Here is a 21,901-nt window from a genome sequence, read left to right as displayed (position 1 = left end):
CTAGCTTGACTACCTGACCTCATACCTGAGGAGGTTCACTACACCCCAAATCCTTTGCATGGTAAGATGCTTAAGCCACAGGGTAACCCATCCCCTGAAAGAAGAACCATGCAAACCTTTATGGATTTACCAAGAAGACCCCACTGAGGTTTTTCTAATGATTTCTCTGGAGAGCACTTGCCTTCCTATGCAACTGCTTCTACAGAGCAAGGGCAGTTTCCTTTTAGGACGAGGATGCCCTTTGCCAAGGGCTACAACCAGTGTCAGGTGGCTTTTGTCACAGAGGAGGACAAGAATTAATTATCTGAGGGTTCCCCTTGAAAACTTAAGACAGTGGCTTAAACCCTCTCCCAAAAGCCTGGAAAAATGAAGTTACCTGCTCCAGACATTCATAACTGTTAACAGATCCCCATTAGCGGGGACTGAATCCAAGGACTCAATACCGAACTCAGTTCTGGGTTCCCTTCTTCCCGCCCCCAATAAATTTAGGAAAGTCGGAAGGGAATAATTCAAGAATATGGTAGGTAGGACTTTCAGCTTCCAGGGAGTCTTGGAAGCAGTCAAACTCAGATCCTACTCTGATGGTGGAGAAAGGCCAGGCATCACTATTTCCCTCTTTGCCTGAAGTTCACTGCATTTACTGTCCAGGACTGATAGGGTCTCAAACTCATAATGTGCCGTCTTTGACTATGAAGACAAGTGTTGCTTGGGCTGCTCCAGGAGCTTGACCATCCAACCCCACTGTACCGCATCCTTGGGGTTGACTCAGCCCTTGCCACTGGGAATACAGACATTTCCAGTTGGAGAGTCATGTCACCAGGAAGACACCTGGAAGGCACCTTCCCTTCCCCCACCTCTCTGTAGCCTTACCTAGCTTCCTTCGCCCAACTTCACCAGACTGATTAGGGCTTCAGGCCACAGGCCAAGAGTCAGGGGTGTCCCACAGAATTTGGAAGTCTTCCCCTCACCCCCAAGAGTGGATATCACCAGTCCCCATTATTTACCTACACCCCCTTCTTCCAATGGGAAGATCTGCCAGAAGCTAAGTCTGCATGGTGGCTCTAACCATCTTTCACACTGTGCCCAGAAGCACCAGACCTAAAATCTCTCCCACTGCAGAATACCCCCTCTTCCCAGCTAACAGCAAGGATTCAGCACTAGCCCAGGATTCTGTTTTTATTCTTTATTGTGGAAGTCGGATGACTTAAGCCAAGGGGCTGGAACGGCCACATTTTCTGTGTATGAGAACAACTCCTAGGGCAATGGCGGCCAGAGCTACAGCTGCAGCCATAGAGACGAGCCCCACCATCATGCCAGGCTTCTCTGCTGCACCTGCAAGGTAAAATGAGGCCATTAGAACCAAAACCACAAGTTTTTCAGCCAGGGAACATTTGTGGGGGCACCTTACCCTCCGATGTCTCCTCCTGATCTTCTGAGACACCCCGTGGGCCTTGGTCTATGCTTAGGAACAGGGGTCCCACCACAACATCCACTTCCACTTCCTTTTCTGAGGAAAGATCTGGATCAAGGGTGGAAGAGAAACTGGTCAGTAAGTAGCCCAAGACAGGGCATGTTAGTATCCCATGAAATTGTTACTGATTTAAAAAACATTTCTGTTCCACGTGTGGACACAATCATGACTTCACCCAAGTAGAAAAAGTCAGGGAAAGACTCCTCCTAGAATAATGACTGTGATTGAGGCCCTTTCCAGGGACATGAAAGATTCAAATTCAACTCCCTGCTCTGTAACATGCAAGCCAGGGACTTTAATCTGGGTCCCCCACACCCCAGGGATATGTTCTGATTGCTGGGATATTGGTTCTTTCGGAAATTATTATTTTGACTAAGTTTCATCCATGTCAAAAATCAGCAATTAAAAAAAAATAATAAGCATCTCATCCGACAATTCCTCACCAGCTTTACCAGGAGGTCCACGGTATTCATTTAGTCAGGCCCTGGATTTGGGACACAGTCCCTGTGTCATAGGCAGAACTGTATCCAATTAGAAAAAGATTGGGTTGCTCCAATTAATGCCCATGCACTCTGTAGAGCCCTTACCAGGTGTAGGAGACACATCTCTCCTGAACCGCCTTCCTGCCCATCTGTCCAGATGATTGATTCTTCTGGAGTGAACAAGCAGCCCACAGTTTCTAGTCTCACAGCAGCTGCAGATGTCCCTGGTGCCTTCGACTGGAGACCAGCTGGAACAGAAGAAAGAGGAAGATCACCTAAATTAGACTGTGCCTTTCTGGGCTCAGGCAAGGGTCCAAACTCTTGTAAATCAGGCTTTTCAGACTCTACCGTGCCAAACCCTCCCGTGTCTCCCTACATTTAAGTTAGTTAAGAGAACCTTGGCCAAAGGGAACATAAAGAAAAAGAAGAAAGGAATATGTTCCTATCAGCAATGCAATTCCTGTTAATCTGTGGGAATCTTTGCCACCAAGTTTTTTTCCTTCTCCATCCACTCCATGAAAGCATCTTGTTTGTGGGGCAACTAGCTTAAGAAGCAATGTGCCCTCTCGCAGTGCAATTCTTTTGACTGATATCATTCATGAGCTACACGAGACTTACATGCACAGTACACAGTTCACCTCAGATAAATTCTTCATTTCATGCACACAGCCAAGGCATTCAGGAGAGAAAGATTTAGCCCACCTCTAGACACAGTCTATAGGTCAGAGCATCTTTTTTGCAGCATATGCCCATGATTTACAGGCCAGCTACTCACATGTTGCCTGCTTTGTTGAAGGAACAAGCTTTGTTCAAGGGATCTGGGGCTTGTTCAACTGGGGTGACCTTCAGATGGCAGGTAATATAGATCTGGAGGATAAGTGGAAATAGGAGGGTTAGGATTGTCCTAGCAACACCAACATCTGCTTAGTTTGGTTTTAGGGAGGAGGAAAGCAAAACTCACCAAGTTACTGGCATCTCCTGAAAACCTGAACACATCAACCGTGAACCGAAGCATGTCCTGTCTGGGCCTTGGGGTTATGAAAGCTGAGCTAGCATCATCCAATCTTCCATCTACCAGGCAACTAGACACAAGAGAAAGGGGTCAATTGGATGCCCTCCCAAGGGCAGGAATCTAGTCCATTACGTTAGTAAATATCCTCTAAAACAGCATTTCTTAACCCATGGGTCGCAACCCAAAAGTGGGTCGCAAGAATATATGAAAAGGTTACGAACAAACTTTAAAAATGGATCAACAAACTTTAAAAATAGATTCTCCTTTAAAGGAGAAAAATGTGGGAAACTATGGCTTTTCCCTTGCAGGATGTCAGAGTTTCAGCCTTCAAGGGGTTGCTTGGGGCCCCCCCACCCTATCCCATCCCCCTACCCCCTGCTCCATACACTGGGGGGGCTGAAGCCTTTAATGTTTACTAATGGGTTCTGGTACAAAAAAGGTTGAGAAGCACTTCCCTAGGAAACAGACCCCAGGTCTTACCCATTGAAGTCAATAATGGAATAGTGGGGTGAGGCTTCTCTCTCTGGGGTCAGGGAAGCCACACAGCTGTCTACAAACAGCCTCAAACCCATGTGGCTCCCAGTAGTGACTTCAGCTTGGATGTTCAGGACATCCCCTAGCTGGAATCCAGTGAAGGGTCTCTCAGCACTCCAGTCATCTGCAAGGCAAGATCACCATGAATCCTACAGGCAGAAATGTGGGCAGTTTGTTTTAGGCCTCCAGCTCCTGAATTGTTTTTCAAGTTCAGGACTGGTTTGGAGAAAAGCCAGCATTTGGAGACGCAGATGTGTTTAGAGGGAAACTGGGCACATAAGAGTCACAGATGGGATGCAAACTTGTAAGGATGCACTCACAGGGCTCCCAGCTGAAGAAGTGGGCTGGGATGTACTGCAGGGCCCCTGGGCAGCCAGGTCTTCTTCCTGCACACCCTGCAATTCCCGGCTGGCCAACAAGTGTCACTACCCTGCTTTGTAATAGAGCCTAATGCTCCAGCAATACAGAAAGTCCGTTCAAAGCTACAGAGTAATGCATCGTGTCACACCAGGCAAGAAGGCAGAATGACTTCCCACCTACCATTCATGAGGCGCAAAGAGAAAGCCAGCCTCTCCTCTGCAGACACGGTAGAGACGAAAGGAGCCCATGTTGGCTTGATGGCTTTGCTGCTCACATTTTCCTTCCTGGAGAAGGAAATCAGAGCAATTAAAACAAGACCTCACAATGGTGACCAGAGACAAGGCACAGGACTAAGCATGTCTCTTACCTGGGGTAGTGGCACTCAATAGGAATGGTAGTGGGGTTGGTTCGTATGATAACTGCATTGGCTGCAGGGGTGGGATTGTAGCTCAAGACTGTGCGGTAGACCAGAGAGTCTGGAGTCATCTGGAAAGAGACAGATATTAAAAGACTTGCAGCAGAGTCTCCAGAGTTCTAGACCAATTTAATGCAATTTAATAATCACCTTCCCTATTAAGTGCTTTTATCTTTTATAAATGAAACATGTCAAAATGAAGAGTCAAAATGGGAAGGAACTAAGGGGAGTCTAATGGATATAATTCACACCTGCTTTGAGGGAACTTTTATACCAATTTCAACTCCACTCCATATTGGTACTGTGTAAAACACATGTAGGGCACCAAAGCAAGGACTAAGCCTGCTTTAACAAGCCTTAGTGAACATCTGGGTATCTTTGCGATACTAAACCTTGCAAGTCCTGGCCAAGTTTAAAACGTTGGGGTTAATTCAAAGTGAGCAGAGAACCAACATAAGGTCCACGTGCCACTCAAACCCTGTTTCATGAGCGTTGCTGCTCCTTGGGCCCGGTCATGCTCTTATGGCAAGATCCATCCCTCTGCTGGAGAGCAAATATATAGTTACTGAATGACATTATGGTTCACAATGATAGAACAATACTGTACCGAAACATATCAGTGCCTTACAGTCCAAACTGCAAGGACCCACAGCAACCTGATTGTAGCTGGGTCTGCAAATAGTTAGGAACGAAGAGGTAGGAAGTGATTTTGTGTTTTATCAGAGGGAGGGGGAAGGGGAAGCACAGCATATGTCATTTATTTTTTGTTCTTCCTCCTCTTGTGCTAGCAGCAGCATATGTAATTCCCGATCACTCTAAAAGCACCTTGGCAGAAGACGCCCATATCCCAGTGTCTGCTGATGGCACTGAAGTTCACACAAATATTCTGTTCCTGGATAAATTAGTAAATGGTTGCAAAAGGCAGCAAAGAAAAGGAAGTAATTTTACCTTTTCCCCTGTGATTCTCTGTGTATGATTGTGGTGGCAAAGGAAAAAACTTTAGTAAGACAAAGGCCAGACTAACCTTGAAAAGCTAGCCCTAATTCTTGAGTGCCCTTTCTAACAGAGATATAAGTCTGGGGCAAAGTTTTCATAGGAGATGTAACCTTCATTTCCCACCTCATTTCATGATTATTTGTCACCATTAACAGCATGGTACTTACAAAGCAGAACACCCCTTACTAGGCTCTTTGGGGGTAACACAGGAAGGCACAGGCCCTCATTTAACGAGCTTTACTAGAGGACAAAATTAGAATTAAATGGATCCTGATCCTTTAATTCCATGTATCAGAGACTGAGCTAGAAAGCTACTGCTATAAAGTGCCAACAAATGCACAGTTCAAGCAACAGTTGCTCCCATCATCCTAGTACCTTTCTTCTACATGGCATCTCCCAATTAAAGCCCCCTTTTTCTTCTGGAGTTGCTTAGCTCCTTCAGTTTCTCAAGGGTATTTTAACCTTGCTGCAAAAGAGCATTGCCTACCTTGTCCTCCTGCTTTACCTGTTCAGGTGTTTTGTTTTGTGGTTGTGTTCAGAGTTGTCTGTTTAGTTTTGCTAAGAGGTTAAACAATGGATTTGGATAGGATGATCCTGCCTTTGGCAGGGAGTTTAGAAATCAAAGCCCATTATCTGCTTCACTCTTAGATGCCTCACCCACTACAGCACCAGCCTACATGAAGAAAGAGTGCTGTGGAAAGGGCAGAGCAGCAAGGGCTGCAAGGAGTGATAAAATGTTTCCTAACAATTAATGTGAAGCTTTATAGGCTCTGAGTGAAGAGGCACTGTGGATAGGACTGCGAATGCCACAGAACCAGCAGCCACAATGCTGTTTGATTAAGTGTAATGTCCCCTTTGTACTCTGCAGTTGCTTTAGCACTCCAAGTGAGATAGGCTAGTAAGTCACCTGGAGCGGAGCCATATATCAGCACGGTAATATCAGCAGGTAAAGCACAAGCACCCTGGGGTGCTCAACCTCGGAGTCACAGCCCCTCTTTTCCCTCACCCCCAATCAGGTCTCCTGGTCAAACCCCACACTGCACCATCCCATATTGCTATGGTGCCCCAACACAAGAAGGATGCTTTGAGCAGGTAGAGACTAAGAACATCTTCTTGAAACCCACCTACTGAAGATAGACTTGGATGTTCCACCCAAGTGCACAAAATATTGATTTGGAGAGGGAAATCTTCTCCCAAGACAGCTCCCCACAGCCTTCCCTCCACATCCTTGAGAGCTCACCAGGATTCCTTTGCTGCATTGTAAGCTGTATTCCCATTACACTCGCACAGGCTCAGACAGGACATGGAGATCTTCATCTTATCTTCAAGGGATAAGAGATCAGAACAGCCCCACACCACTCGCTGGTCCGTCCCTACCAACCATGGTCATTAATTCATAAGCACTAAGCCACCAGTTTTTTTCAAACACTGCAAAGTACCCAGGAGGTATTGCTGTACTGCCCACAGACATCATGGATTAGTATCTATAAAGCAAAGAAGCCAAAGCTGTTCTCCCCGCTGAGAGGAAAAAGCAATCCTCCAAGTGTGAACTGCTCTGTTATAAGACAAAGCCTTACCTGCACAGTGCTGCCACATTCATGGAGCCCTGCTGAAAAGGTCACGGTGTTGTCCACAGGATTTAGGGATGTGTACTTGCAGGAGACTGGGCCCAGGCTCAGGTCAGCAACATTGATCAGTCTCCCTGTCCCAAACAGATCCCGGTTCACAGTGATCACCATCTGAGCCTCTTGACATTGCACTGACACTGGCTGTGTTGTGGGCAGGCCCCTGGAGTGGTAATCGTACAGGCCAGCCCAGGAGTAGGGCTGCGCAAGAGAAGGCACGCTGGACTGCCGCCAGGAGAAATCAGCTCGGGGCGAGGGTCTCCGGCTCGCTGAGTCACTCCTGGAGAAGTCCCAAGGGTTGTAACAGGCCACCTCAGTGAGCACCCAGCACAGGAGAGCAAACCCCAGGCTACTTCTGGACCCCATCCTACTTTGCCTGACTCCAGCAAACCTGGCACAGAGAGAAGCAGCCGATTGGGAACTCTTTATATGCTGAACCTACAGCAGCTTGCACCAGGTAATTAATGTCCCTCCCCCTAAACCGTGGGTAGCCAGTGCCCAATCACATCCACTGTCCAGCCCCAAGGGCAGGGAATAATGAATGGGAATCAATACCACTGGGGAGTTGGTTCTGGTGCGCAGAGGCTGGACTCTAAGTTGTCCAAAGTAATAAATGTCCTACTCAGCCTGTTCAATAGAATTGTTTAGAAAAGTCAGCAGAAGTTGGAGACACATAGACTGGGACAAACTGCATTGTTTAGGTTAAAAGAACTGTGATAAGAGATTTTCAAGGCTCCTGGTAAAGTCACGGGTTGATATGGCAACAAGTTGAACAAGTCCAGAACTGAGAGCCAGGGGGAGGGGTGTATTGAGACTTATACTCAGCCAGCTTTCCCATCACAGCTGTCACCCTCCCCATCCCCTGGGACCCCAGGATCCAGGATAGTATTGGGTCTCCATCACCCTGATCCTGATGGGCTTTGGGATCTTATTCCACCTATCAGATATCTGAGAGGTGTTTAGGCATTTAAGCAGTACTTAGGTACCTAAGCATGATCCTACTCCACCCTGCTCAAGAACCTGAAAAAATGTTAATGCTAAAGGCTGATAGGTCCTCCTCTTTCATGCTGCTTGTTGCAACTTAGTTTTAAGACATGGCAAAAAAGTGATGAGGCTCAAAAAGAGATTAAACAAATTTGTGGAGGGCAGGCCCGTCAGGGGCTATTAACACAAGAGAGATGTCACCTTGGCTCAAGACATCCCTAAATCTATGACTGCTGGTCCCTGGGAGGGTGTGACGGGGTAGATTACTCAATATATGCCCTGTTTCTTATACTTCTTCTATAAAGCACCCGCTACCCACAATGAGAGATCCATCCAGTTGGCAAGATGGACTTGGTCTGACTGAGTGCACGAGTTCTTCTTTTATAAAATAAATGTGTCAGCAGCTTTTCAGACACTCAAGCAATGTGGGAAAGGATCACACTGTGCCACTGAGATGCCTAATAGGTAGAACAGGATTTGGCCTGTTGTGATCAACAGGGGGAAAGGGACTTAACAGTGGGGGTCTACTACAGGCCACCCAACCAAAGGGAAGAGCTAGACCGGGATTTCTTAAATCAGCTCACAGAGGTAGTTATGTCAAAAGACGTGGTCATCATGGGTGACCTGAACTTTCCAGACATCTGCTGGGAAGAGCAGTCAGCCAGGTCTGACCGCTCATGTAGGTTCCTAGCCGAGATACAGGACCTCCATCTAACTCAGGAGATGCACAGCCCCACCAGGGGAGACGCCTTGTTGGACCTGGTCCTGGCCACAGGCGATGACCTCATGAGGGGTTTGCGGGTGCTCAACCACCTGGGCGACAGCGATCATGGCCTACTGGAATTCACCATCCAGCGCAAGGTGGCAAAGGCCTGCAGCAAGGCAGCAGCCCTGGACTTCTGGAGGGCGGATTTCAATGGGGTAAGGAGAATAGTCGGGGAGGCACTGAGGTCCCGGAGGGGAGGGGAGTTGGGTGTCCAAGAAGAGTGATCGTTCCTTAAGGAGACAATCCTCCAAGCCCAAAGGGAGATAATCCCAACATGGATCAAAGGGGGCAAGAGGGCGCAAAAGCCCCCATGGCTCACCAAAAGCATACGGGAACGTCTCCTAGCTAAAAGGGAGGCGTACACCCAATGGAAGGGAGGGGCCATCCCCAGGGAGGACTACACCTCGGGTGCTCGGGGCTGCAGGGGGGCAGTCAGGAAGGCTAAGGTGGAGATGGGACTGGGACTAACAAGCCGGATCAAGGACAAAAAGAAGTCCTTTTTTAAATACATAGGGGGCAAAAAGAAGGTACCAGGTAACATGGGGCCTCTGCAAGACGCGCCAGGAAATCTGGTTGTCGCACCAGACGACAAGGCTAACCTATTTAACGATTTCTTTGCCTCCATTTTCCTGAGCAGGGACTGAACCAGCCCGCCCCCAGGACCCTCTCAGGACCCAGGGGAGGTGCACCCAGGCCGAGGGTCAGTGAGGACCTAGTCAGGGAACTTCTGGAGGGACTGAACTTGTTTAAATCAGCAGGTCCTGACGATCTCCACCCCAGAGTGCTGGGGGAATTAGCAGAGGTCATTGCGGGACCCCTGGCACAGCTTTACGAGCACTCGTGGTGCGCTGATGTGGTGCCAGAGGACTGGAAAAGGGCCAATGTGGTTCCCATTTTCAAAAAAGGGGGAAGGAGGACCCAGGAAACTATAGGCCAGTTAGTCTTACCTCAATTCTGGGTAAGCAGGGGAGGTTATGCTTAGGGGCAACCAACATGGGTTCATTTGAGGCAGGTCCTGTCAGACCAACCTGGTAGCCTTCTATGACCAGGTCACAAAATCCTTAGACACAGGGGTAGCGGTGGACGTAGTCTTTCTGGACTTTAGGAAGGCCTTCGACACTGTCTCTCACCCCATTCTCATTAAAAAGCTAGGAGACTGTGGTGTTGACACCTACACAGTCAAATGGGTCACTAACTGGCTGGAGGGCCGCACCCAGAAAGTGGTGGTGGATGGGTCCTATTTGACCTGGAGGGATGTGGGCAGTGGGGTCCCCCAGGGCTCGGTCCTCGGACCCGCACTGTTCAACATCTTCATCAGTGACTTGGATGAGGGGGTGAAAAGCACCCTGTTCAAATTTGCTGATGACACTAAGATGTGGGGGGAAGTGAGCATGCTAGAAGGGAGGAATAGGCTGTAATCGGACCTAGACAGGTTACAGGGGTGGGCAAATGAGAACAGGATGGGTTTCAACACTGACAAGTGCAAGGTGCTGCACCTGGGGAGGAAGAACCGGCAGCATACCTACAGGCTGGGAACTCCCTTCTTATCAGTGCAGAGGCAGAAATGGATCTTGGAGTCATTATTGATGCTAAAATGAACATGGGCCAACAGTGTGGGGACATGGTCAAGAAGGCCAACCGCACTTTTTCATGCATCCACAGATGCATCCCAAGCAGGTCCAAGGAGGTGATCCTCCCCCTCTATGCGACACTGGTCAGGCCGCTGTTGGAGTATTGCGTCCAGTACTGGGCGCCGCACTTCAGGAGGGATGTGGACAGCATGGAGAGGGTCCAGAGGAGGGCCACTCACATGATCAGGGGGCAGCAGGGCAGGCCGTACGAGGAGAGGCTCCGGGACCTGAACCTGTTCAGCCTCCACAAGAGAAGGCTGAGGGGGGATCTAGTGGCCATTTACAAACTAGTCAGAGGGAACCAGCAGGCATTGGGGGAGTCCCTGTTCCCTCGAGCACTACCAGGAGTGACAAGAAATAATGGTCACAAGCTGGCAGAAGGTAGATTCAGACTAGACATCAGAAGGTGCGACTTCACAGTCAGGGCGGCTAGGACCTGGAACCAACTTCCAAGAGAAGTGGTGCTGGTTCCTACCCTGGGGGTCTTTAAGAGGAGGTTAGATGAACACCTTGCTGAGGTCGTTTGACCCCAGTACTTTTTCCTGCCATGGCAGGGGGTCAGACTTGATGATCTGCTCAGGTCCCTTCCAACCCTACAAACTATGAAACTATGAAACTATTAAATCAGCCTGCCACAGGGAGAGGGACCTGGTGACATCACTGGTCACCTTCACTGGGTTTGGCCAAGTTGTATTCCAGGTGCTGTTCAGGGGCTTTGATTCCTTGCTTTCATGCCCTCTTCTGTCTCTCTTTTTCCTTCCCCAGCTTATTCCACTGAGATCATTCAAGTCCATGACTAGGAAGGCCCCAAGCAGCCTACCAATAGTACAAGCTTGTCAGATCTCAGAGGGGCCAACAGGCCCACTGTTTGTGCCTTTGCCTCTCCAAAAGGGAGGTTGCAAGTCAGGGTCCGAAGCTGCCTTTTTTTTTAAATCTGTGCTATTCTTCTCTGTTTCTTTGTGCATGTGTTTATTTTGCTCTGTTCTCAAGGAAACAGGATTGGACTATAATAACCAGGAAACAATAGCAGTTCCAGCCCATTCAAACTGCTTTTTATATTCCTCCCTCTCAAAATAGCAGTTTTGTCCATCTTTAAAAGCATGTAAAAGAAGGTCAGCCAAGAGGGTTTCCCCAAAACTCACTACAGCTGATGGGGAAAAAGGACTGAGAGATACTGTTCAAATGAAAGCCTCACTTCACAAGCAAATGGCTTGAAATCGTTTTGCTTTCTTTTTCCCTATCTTCAATGACAAGTTAAAAAGATTCCTAATGGCAGCTTTTACAGTGGGAATAAGCCAGAAATGACACTACACACAATCTCAGCCCACACTTTGCTGTTTCACATTGCAACAGAGGACGCAAGATCTATTAACATCTTCTCTGTTTCTGGGCCTGAGACACCCATTTTTCCCAATACAACAGTTCTCCTTCTGAGTTTTAGGACATTCCTGGAGATTTTTAGGTGATTAGTGACAAAAATACTCTAATTCGGAAGATAAAAATGGAGTTATGTGCTGGAGAAAGAGATCGATGTGTAAAAAAGGATAAGGTTGGAAGGACCTATTGAGACAGAGAATCCACTACCCTTCAGCAGGCAAGCCTGTCACACAAGTCCCTTCATAAAATGGTCATGCACCAACTGAGCTCTCTCAGCATTTACTGCACTGACTTTTCAGACACCACCTTGAAACTCAAAGTGCCATTTGCTCCATGCTCGCACATCTGAGCTTGGGACGTATTTTGTCTGACTAGCGGCTCTTTACAGAATCCACCTGCCACCCATACGCCAGCATCTTGCACAAATCTGTAGTGCAAGCTAACACAAAAGCAGCCTTTGCATTCAACATGGAATGACATCCCAGCTCTGCTGAAGTCAGTGGCAGTCATTTGACGTCAGTGGAGGCAGAATTTCAGCCATAATGTTTAAAGTACTCTGAGATAAAACGATCTATACAGATGTAAACTATTATAGTTATACAGGCATTGATTGGAACATACTGTATCAGGAAGCCTTCTTTATAAGGACTTTATTCTGGAAACAAATTGACTCTAGTATAAGAGAATGTTAATGACTGAGACTCAATCAGTAAATAAGTATCATCCCCTTTATCAGCGAGGAAACAGCATCAGCAAAGTCTTCAACCTGCTGCAAGTATAGGTCCCCCGACTCTCAATAAGGTCACTGCAGAAGTAGTGCATCTCCTCATCTGTAAAGCAGGAACATTAAAGCTTTGTGCATATTTTTTCCAAAGGGGGACAGCTTCCACCTCCTTTTACAGCTGAAGTGAACAAGGCACATAGAGCTTAAGATCTAAAAATAGTCTTTATCTAGCAGAGTCTCCAGGTATGGGTTGTCCTCCTACTCTTCTGAAGAAGCATTTGTTCCATTCTTACTCCCCCTCAGAGAGCATTGCTTGCCCTCAGAATAAGTAGGGTGTGATATCCAGCTTCCTACTGGTAAAGGATAAAGATCTAAACCTCCATTCAGTGACAAGAGAAGGGAAGAGAATTATGACTCTCCCATAGTTCAGTTCAGTCCTCCAAGTGAGACATTTTAGGAGCTGTTGTGGTGCCCGCTTCCTAGAAATGCACATGAAATGGGAAGAGTTTTGAGCAGACAGGCAGGTTAGGCCTTTCATTAAATGCAAGCAGCTGTACATGACTGATCTGAGTCATGAAGCAGGGTTTGAAAGAGGATGGAGCTAGACTGTTCTTGGTGGCAGCAGATGACAGACCAAGGAGCAATGGTCTCAAGTTGCAGCAAGGGAAGTTGAGGTTAGATATGAGGAAGAACTTTTTCACTAGCAATGTAGTAAAACACTGGAACAGGTTACCCAGAGAGGTGGTGGAAGCTCCATCCTTACAGGTTTTGAAGACCTGGCTAGACAAACCTTGGCTGAGATGATCTAGTTGGGAATGGTCCTGTTTTGAGCAGGGGGTTGGACTAGGTGTGAAGTCCTGAGGTCCCTGCCAACCCTCATTTTCTGTGATTCTGTGTGCAGGTGTTTTGCACTTGTCTACTTATTGCAACTCAGGGTGCAATTATTCTACCCAACTAGTTGTACAAACACTTGTGTGGGTGGACACACCTAGTATATGAGGGCTGGTGGCGCTTTAACCCTTACTATGGATGGCTGAGACATCCACTTTTAAGACTGCTAGGCTTGATTTAAGTTACAGCCCATGTGAGGGCAAGAAAGTAGATGTTGCTGGTTGCAGAGGCTGTCATTCCTACTCCCCAGTCTCTTCCCAGTGACTAGCAGAGTCTGACAGGTTCTCATGCCCTGGCTGCAAGAAAGCCTTATACCCTACATACCAATAGTTGTCTGGAAAACTATCACACTTGTGTCTGCACATGAGAACTGCAAACTCCTCACGTCCAGGGTGCATGTTGCTCTGCCTCATTACAAATCCAGCAAGAATAAAAAGGCAGGGAGTGGTTTGCTGAAGGGAGGTAATGTGCTCACGCACCTACTGGGTCCCAAGCCTCAACTGTGGCCCTATAACCTGAACACATCCAAGCAGTGGTGAGTCTCAGTGAAGTTTAAATAGAAGATTCACTCCCTAGTATGTCAGCCTGAACAATTCCCTTATCAGGACAAATGGGGTGATAAGATCAGGTTCTTTTATCATAGTGTCACCCTCATTTTACTCCTAGGAGAAACATCCCCAAAGGAGGTATCCACTTGGAATCCGCTCGCTGCAGGAAGCTTTGCTCATCAGACATTAGGATCACTGGCTTGCTTTCTTTAATGATATCCTTTCTTTCCCTTCAGTTCCATTTACTCAGTGAGGATAAGCAACCCCTTAAGCAAGCATACACATACATGCCCACATGAAAACATCATGGACTGGACCATGCACTCCACTCACCAGGGTGGAAGTGAAAGCTTTGGGTGGAGGAGGCAGTCTCAGACTACTCATTTCAGAAACACTTGGGTGGAAGGTGATTGGAATGAGCACCTCCTGCGTAGGGCCAATATTATTCACATGCCTGCAACATGGACAGGAAGCAAGTTGGTATCAGGTCACATGAACAATCATTCACAGAACCAAAGAAAAGCTTTTCACTACCATACCACATTCATTTCAAGAGTGGTGGAACTCTGGACTTCTCCCCCTCACACTAGTACTTTAGAGGACCACTTGTAAAACATCCCATTTTCCCTTCCCAGCAGGAACAGGCAGGAAAGCACCTCTGGGAAAATAACTTCAGTCGAATTAATTGCATGGCTTTTTTTTTTTGCTGTGCAGGAGCTCTTAAATAGTGTTCCATTGCAGGTATTTTCCCTTTTCTAACACAGGGTTTCTGTTCTCTTCCAAGAAATTGGCCAGAGAAACACCGCAAGAGCAGTTTGGTGATGGACTTGAGGATGAGGGAGATCGGATCCACAGAGGACCAAAACCCACAGTCCTGACTGCTCTGGCTAATCTCTTCTGGACCTGTGCAACCAGCTACGAGTGTTTGGGTGCATGGCCTAGATAGAGGAGTCTGATATTTATGTGAAGCTAATCAATGGGCAATGCAACTTCATCCAAAAAAATGTGAAGAATGTAAGTGAAAGAGCAAAGCAAGGGCAGCTGCTGCAGTCAAGTAGCAAAGGCCAGAAAAAGGAAAGGAAACTAAGGTGGCTGGTAGTAGCAAGGAGAGAGTGCACTTCAGCAGCTAGGACATTAGAACTAGATATGAAATTAATATCATGGGCCTTTTCCTGGGTAAATGAAGCATTTGAAATAAGTCTTTTTGCCAACAAACTAAACATTAATGTGCTCTTGTATAATTTAATGAAAAAGCTGTAGACATAACAGGTCATTTTAGAATGCCAAGCTAAGACCGAGAGCCTAAGTTCACCCTTGCAGACAAGGTTCCTTGGGTGAATTTGATATCTTTTATTAGACCAACCCAAATGGTTGGAGAATAGTTATTAAGCAAGCTTTCGGGTTCAAAAACCCTTTGTCAGCTAAGGAAGCTTCAGCAGTTGGTGTGTGCTCTTCCTGGATGGATAAGTTCACCCTTCAAATTCTTCATGTAGGTGAGGAATTACTATTAGGTGGACAGGGCACATACCTAGGGTAGTACGCAGATCTCTACAGCTCCTCATAGATTCCCAGGAGCCAGACTGTTAGTCACCTCGCTCTCTGTCCCCAGCAGCTGTCTGCAGCAATAGCAAATATCTGCTCATGTGGAGTTCACTGTTACATTCAGAGCCTAGGCTGAGCCTCAGGCATTCACCTGGGTTACAGGGAGCAAGATGACTTGAGGTGCAACAGGTCCTCCTAAGAGGCTACATCTCTTTTCATAGCTGCAGAGGACAGCAAGGCCTGTGCCAGAAACATGACATGCTACTGTGGAGTGCTGGGTCCCAGGCATCTCAGACTGGACACGCCGGGTTACTGTTCACCATAACTTCCACACCCAATTTCCAACCCCCTAGTCAGAGCAACAGAGAGAATAGCATTGCCTTACCTAATACCCTATGTGCTTACATATAAGATGACCCTGAATATAAGCTGCCCACCCCCACACCCCCCCTAATTAGATTCTATATATGGAAACATTATTAATTTGTTATAATTTTCCAGGTGTAGAATGCAAATATTGGAAGTTTGCCTTAACTTTGTCCCCCTTCCACTGTTACAGCAGGGAATAAATCTGGGGGGGGAGGGATCAGGTGCCTCCCTTGTCCTCTGCCCCCTCCCCAACATTTTCCCCCTGCAGCCTCTTCCCCCTGTCCCCCTTAATGTCACACCCTGCTATGTGATCACATGGAAGCAAGGGGTAAATTTGAAAACACTAAAATAAACAAGCCTGTAGTAATTTAATTAATCTAGAATTGGTGCATTTTTACCTTTTTTGAAACAGCTGCCAATTTTAGCAAAGGTACTCTATAAACACATTATTTGAGGTTTATTAACAATCCAAATTTGCTTGCCAATTAAATCCAAAGCTAATTCAATACAATATCCAAAAACTTCAATATACAAGTAACTTACCAATTAAATCCAAAACCAATAAGTGTCAATACTTATAATGAATAATATTCATTTTTATCAGCTTAACAATATACACAGTTAATAATATCCATGTCATAGCAGTTTAACTTGGCAGACAGTCACAGAGATGTCCCCAAGAGTTTTTTTCTTGTCAAGGTATCAACTGTCTTTGTGATCGTGGTCTCTACCTGATCCTTGTGGGGTGATGTGGGCACGCTAGAAGGGAGAAATAGGCTGCAATCGGACCTAGACAGGTTACAGGGGGTGGGCAGATGAGAACAGGATGGGTTTCAACACTGACAAGTGCAAGGTGCTGGAAGAACCAGCAGCACACCTACAGGCTGGGGAAATCCCTTCTTTTCAGTGCAGAGGCAGAAAAGGATCTTGGGAGTCATTATTGATGCCAAAATGAACATGGGCCGACAGTGTGGGGACGCGGTCAGGAACACCAACCGCACCTTGTCGTGCATCCACAGATGCATCTCAAGCAGGTCCAAGGAGGTGATCCTCCCCCTCTATGCGACACTGGTCAGGCCGCAGTTGGAGTACTGCATCCAGTTCTGGGCACCGCACTTCAGGAGGGATGTGGCCAGCATGGAGAGGGTCCAGAGGAGGGCCACTCGCATGATCAGGGGGCAGCAGGACAGGCCCTATGAGGAGAGGCTAAGGGACCTGAACCTGTTCAGCCTCCACAAGAGAAGGCTGAGGGGGGATCTGGTGGCCTATTACAAACTAGTCAGAGGGAACCAGCAGACATTGGGGGAGTCCCTGTTCCCCCGAGCACTACCAGGATTGACAAGAAATAATGGTCACAAGCTGGCAGAGGGTAGATTCAGGCTAGACATCAGGAGGCGCTACTTCACTGTCAGTGTGGCTACTATCTGGAACCAACTTCCAAGTGAAGTGGTGCTGGCTTCTACCCTGGGGGTCTTTAAGTGGAGGTTAGATGAACACCTTGCTGGGGTCGTTTGACCCCGGTACTTTTTCCTGCCCAGGGCAGGGGGTCAGACTTGACGATCTGCTCAGGTCCCTTCTGACCCTACCAACTATGAAACTACCTTGCCAGGTAAGGAAGCTTACGGAAACTTTTTTTTTTTTTTTTTTTAAGGAAAAATTTTCACGTTCCAAGTCAAATCAGCCAAATCAGTTCCAAATCCGTGAGTCATTTAAGAACCAACTGTGGCCCTGTTACCAGCAAGCGTCTCCACCCCCACCTGGGGCTGCAGATGCTTCCAAATCCTTTGGCGGGCATCCTATGTGCACGCCCAAACCCAGGAGCTTGAGTTTTCGATGCCCCCAAGTTTGGCTTGCCCTTGGCCATATGGCGGCAGGAGCAAGCTAGGGAGGAGTCTCCTATTTCCATAAAGTCAGCATGTAGCCAAGATTGTCCCACTGGAAGCTGGCCAGTGAGAAGCTAACTATGAGGGCTCTTGCAGGGAGCTCTGTCTGCAAGCAGACAAGGGTGTACTTTCCACCATACAGTGCCATTTTAATTATATTACCTTGGTCAGGGTGTTTCCCCTACCACCATCATGGTCATGGTATTGCCCCTGCCCACTCCCAGAAACATTAATTTGAAGCATTAATCTAAAAACAAAAAGCTCATGATTTACCACATTGTTCCTTGGGCTGGGCCCCAGCAAAGTCCACAGTATTACAGGCCACGGTGACTCTGTAACTCAGCACTGTTTAATATATGGGTGTACTATAGATACCCCACAACGATCTGGTTGCTAATTAGTCCCCGAGTCATGACTGGAAGCTGGAGTTCTTGTCACGAGTCCTGGGATCCTCCAAAAATTGATATGCAGATGAGGCATGGGGCAGCCTGGTCAGGCTCCATCTCATGGAGGGTGGGGCCACACTAATCATATGCAACAGGCTGACAGAGGGGGTAAAAGAGGGATTCTGTGTGAACTGTTTGGTGCCCTGTCTGGTGATGTTTGGCATACATTTAAAGCTGCTAAAGAAACAGGAGTCACTGGAAAATGGAAAGAAAGGTGCAGCTCAGCTCTGGGAGTGAAATAGAAATCTAAGTGTAGTAAATGTAGTGGCTCACCATGCCAAAAGAGTAGGTGCTGAGGATAGATTTCCATCAGTATGTTTGCCCCATGTGGGCCATATGTGTTTTATTCTCATGCTCAGTGTTGGCTGTATTTAATCAGCTTCATAGTTGGTTTCCATTTCTAAGCACGTGATGCTTTTGACAGCAGTTTAATGATAACCAATGTATTTTATGAGGTTTCCTTGTATGTGACTATAAGATAAGGAGCCTTTTCCCCATGCTGATTGGGAGAAATACTCTTGTCTTATATATGAGTAAATACAGTAGATATTGGAAAACACTTTGAACAGCTGTTCATTAACTGAGCGTTGTCCATCATGTACCATGAATGAGGCAGGGATCCTCTGAGAAAGAAAAAAGCTTTAGTTATGGAAGCTATCATGTGTGGTATCACAATGCCAATGTACGTGGGTAGCCCAGCCAATATTAGATCTGGCATTTTCTAATATAGGAATACTGGACTTCAAAAGCTTAAAGTTGCTTTAATGTAGCTTTCTGTAAAATACGGGCATGAAGAGTGAGGAAGACCAATGGTTAGAGCAATAGTGTAGGACTTGAGAGCCTGGGTTCAAACCCCCGCTTCTTCCACAGATTTCTTATGTGAGCTTAAGGCTGTACTCACAAAAGTACTGCCTATCAGCCCACCATGTCAGAACTGATGACACTCTCAAAAATCACTGCCACCTAATCTTGTGGGTGCTGAAACCCACACCTCCCACATCCCAAGCAAGTGCCCAACCATGCTCGGTTTTCTTTTCCTCCCACAGACCACAAGACAGGACTATAATGATTAACAGAGAGACAGATCATGGCTGACAAACAAGTCAGCGGTAGTGTCTTCTGCTGTCCCATTCACTGGGTATCTAGATTAAAGTAACCTGTTGACAACCAATACAGGATACACTCCAGACTAGAAAGTACACCCAGCACAAGTCCACTGAAGTCAATAATTGCATAGCAGGGTGAAAAAGCCACAAACCTATCCACAAAGACCCTCCAAACCACATGGTTTTCACTACTGACATCAGCTTGTATGCGCTTGACTTCCACTCCCTCAGCTGGAATCCATCAAGCAGCCTGTCACCACTACAGTAATCTGGAAGGCAAGGCAAGCTCACTAAACACTACCGACAAAGAAAGGATACGATTCCCATTTATCCTTTTGCTCTTTGGCAGCTTATAAGAATTAGGAGTAGATGGATATTAGAAGGGAATAAACTGGTAGCCAGTTCTATAGTGTGTGGGACCTGACAACAGCAGGGATACTAAATTTGGTAAGAGGTGAATTTGGTGCATGGAATGGGGCTTGTCTGACATATGAGGCTATGGGGCAGTCAGTCTAGACTACAGTTCAGGAGAAGGGAGCTAAGGCAGTGTCCTAACAGTGTCACCTGATGGCATGCCAGATAGGTGGGGGCAGAGGCGGGTGGGAAGAGAGGAGGGAATGGTTACACTGAGAATCCCCCTGGAACCTTTGCAGTCACCGAGACACCAAAACCCCTGGAGAAGCCTCTCAGAGTCAAGGAACTATCATCTACAGCTCCTTAAGCACAAGGACCCAGTGAGCAGAGAGCTGAAGGGAGGTTGGTGGCTTTTCTGCTTCTATTGTCCTTCCTGGAAGAGTGAGGTGTCCAGGAAAACAAACCCCTTACTATGACTGAATGTGAGGAATAGGGCCCAAGTCTATCACCAATCCATCTGGGCTTGTGCGATTTAAGAGGAAGGACAGCTGTGTTGGTTCACGTTGTGGCTGGGTTGCTGGCAGATGTATAGGATGAGTTCTCACCCTTACCAGAGTATCTGTAGAGATGCCACACTTTCCGAGACTAATTGCTGCTTACTGTATAACACTGGGCAGAAGGCTTTAAATAGCCATATAGCTTGCACATCCCTAGTCTAAGACCCAATGGAAGAACAGAGAACAAAATAACAAAGTATACACATGGGGTGGGAAAGAATATCCTTTACATCATTAAAAAGCATGTCCATTAAAATGACTGCTCCTAAACATCAATTTCCCCACCCAAGCTGTTCATCAATTCATTTGGTGTATGGAAGGGATGGGACTGAGATTTGGGCTTAGAAGTAGCCAGGAAGGGTTTTCAATGGGAAAGCTAACATTTTTAACTCCACAGATGAGTTAGAAAGTTTCCTTCCCCACTCACCTACTTCTGAGTTTTCATTCCAGCGCCCACTCTTGTGAGACATCTTCTGGAAGACTGCCCACTGCTTTCTTGCTTTGAAATTCTTGTACACTGTATGCCTCCCTAAATGCAAACAAGAAGAGGGGGCGGGAGAGGACTTCAAGCTGCCAGAGGTGAAAGGAGAGTGTAGAGAAGGACACTAGAGATCTCGTCCCCGAGCAGCATTGTTCGTGAGGCATGGAACTCCAAATATTTTTTGTTTAATCATTCCACAATGGAGCGATCAGAGCCCGCTGTGCGTGGCAGCCTGCCAGTCTGCCCAGCACCATGCAGGCAGAAACCCACCTCCCAAAATATGAAAGCAAGGCTTTGGTCTCCAGGGCCACACATTCCTATTGACAGGATAAGCACAACTGCTTCACTTGTGCTTCCCCCCCAACAAAAAAAGAAAAAAAATTGAGGGCAACTTGCAAGCAGAGTTTGGCTAGTCGACAAAAGCCTAAAAAACTGAATTTATGAGACAATAAAAATATAGCCCCAGGCTTTGTGGCTGGATAAGGGATTTGCCATCATGCAGCCAACAGGTGAAGCCCAGCAGAGGTTAGTTATACTGTAATGGGTTAGGACAGGGCTCCTCAACATATCCTCTAGGGACTCCTGGTTGGCCTGGAATGGTCTTACAGGCAAAGTGGTCCCACACTTATGAGCCCAACTGCAAAAGGCACCATCTTCTCCATGTCATTTAGGCCCATGCAGTCAGAAGGCTGGGCACAGGCTGAGTCTCAGCTGGTCAGATCCAAACCACGCTGCACCATAACAGAGATACTACCCTAAACTGGAAAGCATCAACCAAAGCCCAGGGTTAGGTATTGGCATGAAAGTTGAATTGTCTCAAGGGGGAAATCAGCTCTGGACAGGGATCTCCAGATGGTTGAGCCACTCCTAGAGAATCCCAGGGGTTGTAGCAGGCACTGAGTTTCCAGTACAAAATGGGGCCTGTGGCCCCATCCTGCCTGACTCCAGCACCCCAGTACAGGGAGCAACTACTGCTTGGGAACACTTTATACCCTGCACCTAGAGCCAACCACACCTGTGCCAGGTAATTAACATCACCCTGTGCCCAGACTCTGAGGGAGGGGGCAATAATGGGTGGGAAGCCATGCCACTGGGAGGCTGCAGTGCATATCAGCCCTCTGGGAAGTTCTGGGCAATTACTGAAGACCATGTAAACGTGGATGATCAAATGAATTGCAGTTTGGTCAGCCACAAGGGTCCAAAGAGATGCACCAGGCACCCCCAAAAAATTATGAGATCAGCATAAAAATATTGGGGGCATGGGAGGGAGGAGGGAATCAAAAGCATAATGTTTGTGTTCTGGTGTTGGAGACTTAGGGGTTCATGTCATCGCATTTTTCTGTGGCT

General features: G+C 47.1%; 1 protein-coding gene across 1 annotated transcript; it reads right to left on the bottom strand.

Moving 5' to 3' along the window:
• Positions 1-1,168: 1,168 nt before the first annotated feature.
• Positions 1,169-7,473, bottom strand: LOC102576539 (zona pellucida sperm-binding protein 3). The gene is made up of 9 exons (XM_006269136.4): positions 6,848-7,473; positions 4,227-4,345; positions 4,040-4,143; positions 3,446-3,623; positions 2,915-3,035; positions 2,729-2,820; positions 2,059-2,201; positions 1,409-1,519; positions 1,169-1,332 (listed from the first exon to the last, which is right to left on the bottom strand). Exons 1-9 carry the CDS (start codon positions 7,259-7,261, stop codon positions 1,205-1,207), a joined length of 1,410 nt encoding a protein of 469 aa, XP_006269198.1. The 5' UTR covers positions 7,262-7,473; the 3' UTR covers positions 1,169-1,204.
• Positions 7,474-21,901: the final 14,428 nt, after the last annotated feature.

This window comes from Alligator mississippiensis, chromosome 11, assembly GCF_030867095.1.
Source record: "Alligator mississippiensis isolate rAllMis1 chromosome 11, rAllMis1, whole genome shotgun sequence".
In the NCBI taxonomy this organism is placed as follows: Eukaryota; Metazoa; Chordata; order Crocodylia; family Alligatoridae; genus Alligator; species Alligator mississippiensis.
The sequence above is the reverse complement of the archived record's forward strand: the minus strand, read 5'-3'. Positions and strand labels throughout refer to the sequence as shown.

Coding starts and splice junctions, on each gene's coding strand:
- LOC102576539 (XM_006269136.4), bottom strand. CDS start 7,261: ATGGGGTCCAGAAGTAGCCTGGGGTTTGCTCTCCTGTGCTGGGTGCTC. Junction 4,346..6,847: donor AATGTGGCAGCACTGTGCAG/GTAAGGCTTTGT, acceptor GTCTCTTTCCAG/ATGACTCCAGACTCTCTGGT. Junction 4,144..4,226: donor ATTGAGTGCCACTACCCCAG/GTAAGAGACATG, acceptor TTCCTTCTCCAG/GAAGGAAAATGTGAGCAGCA.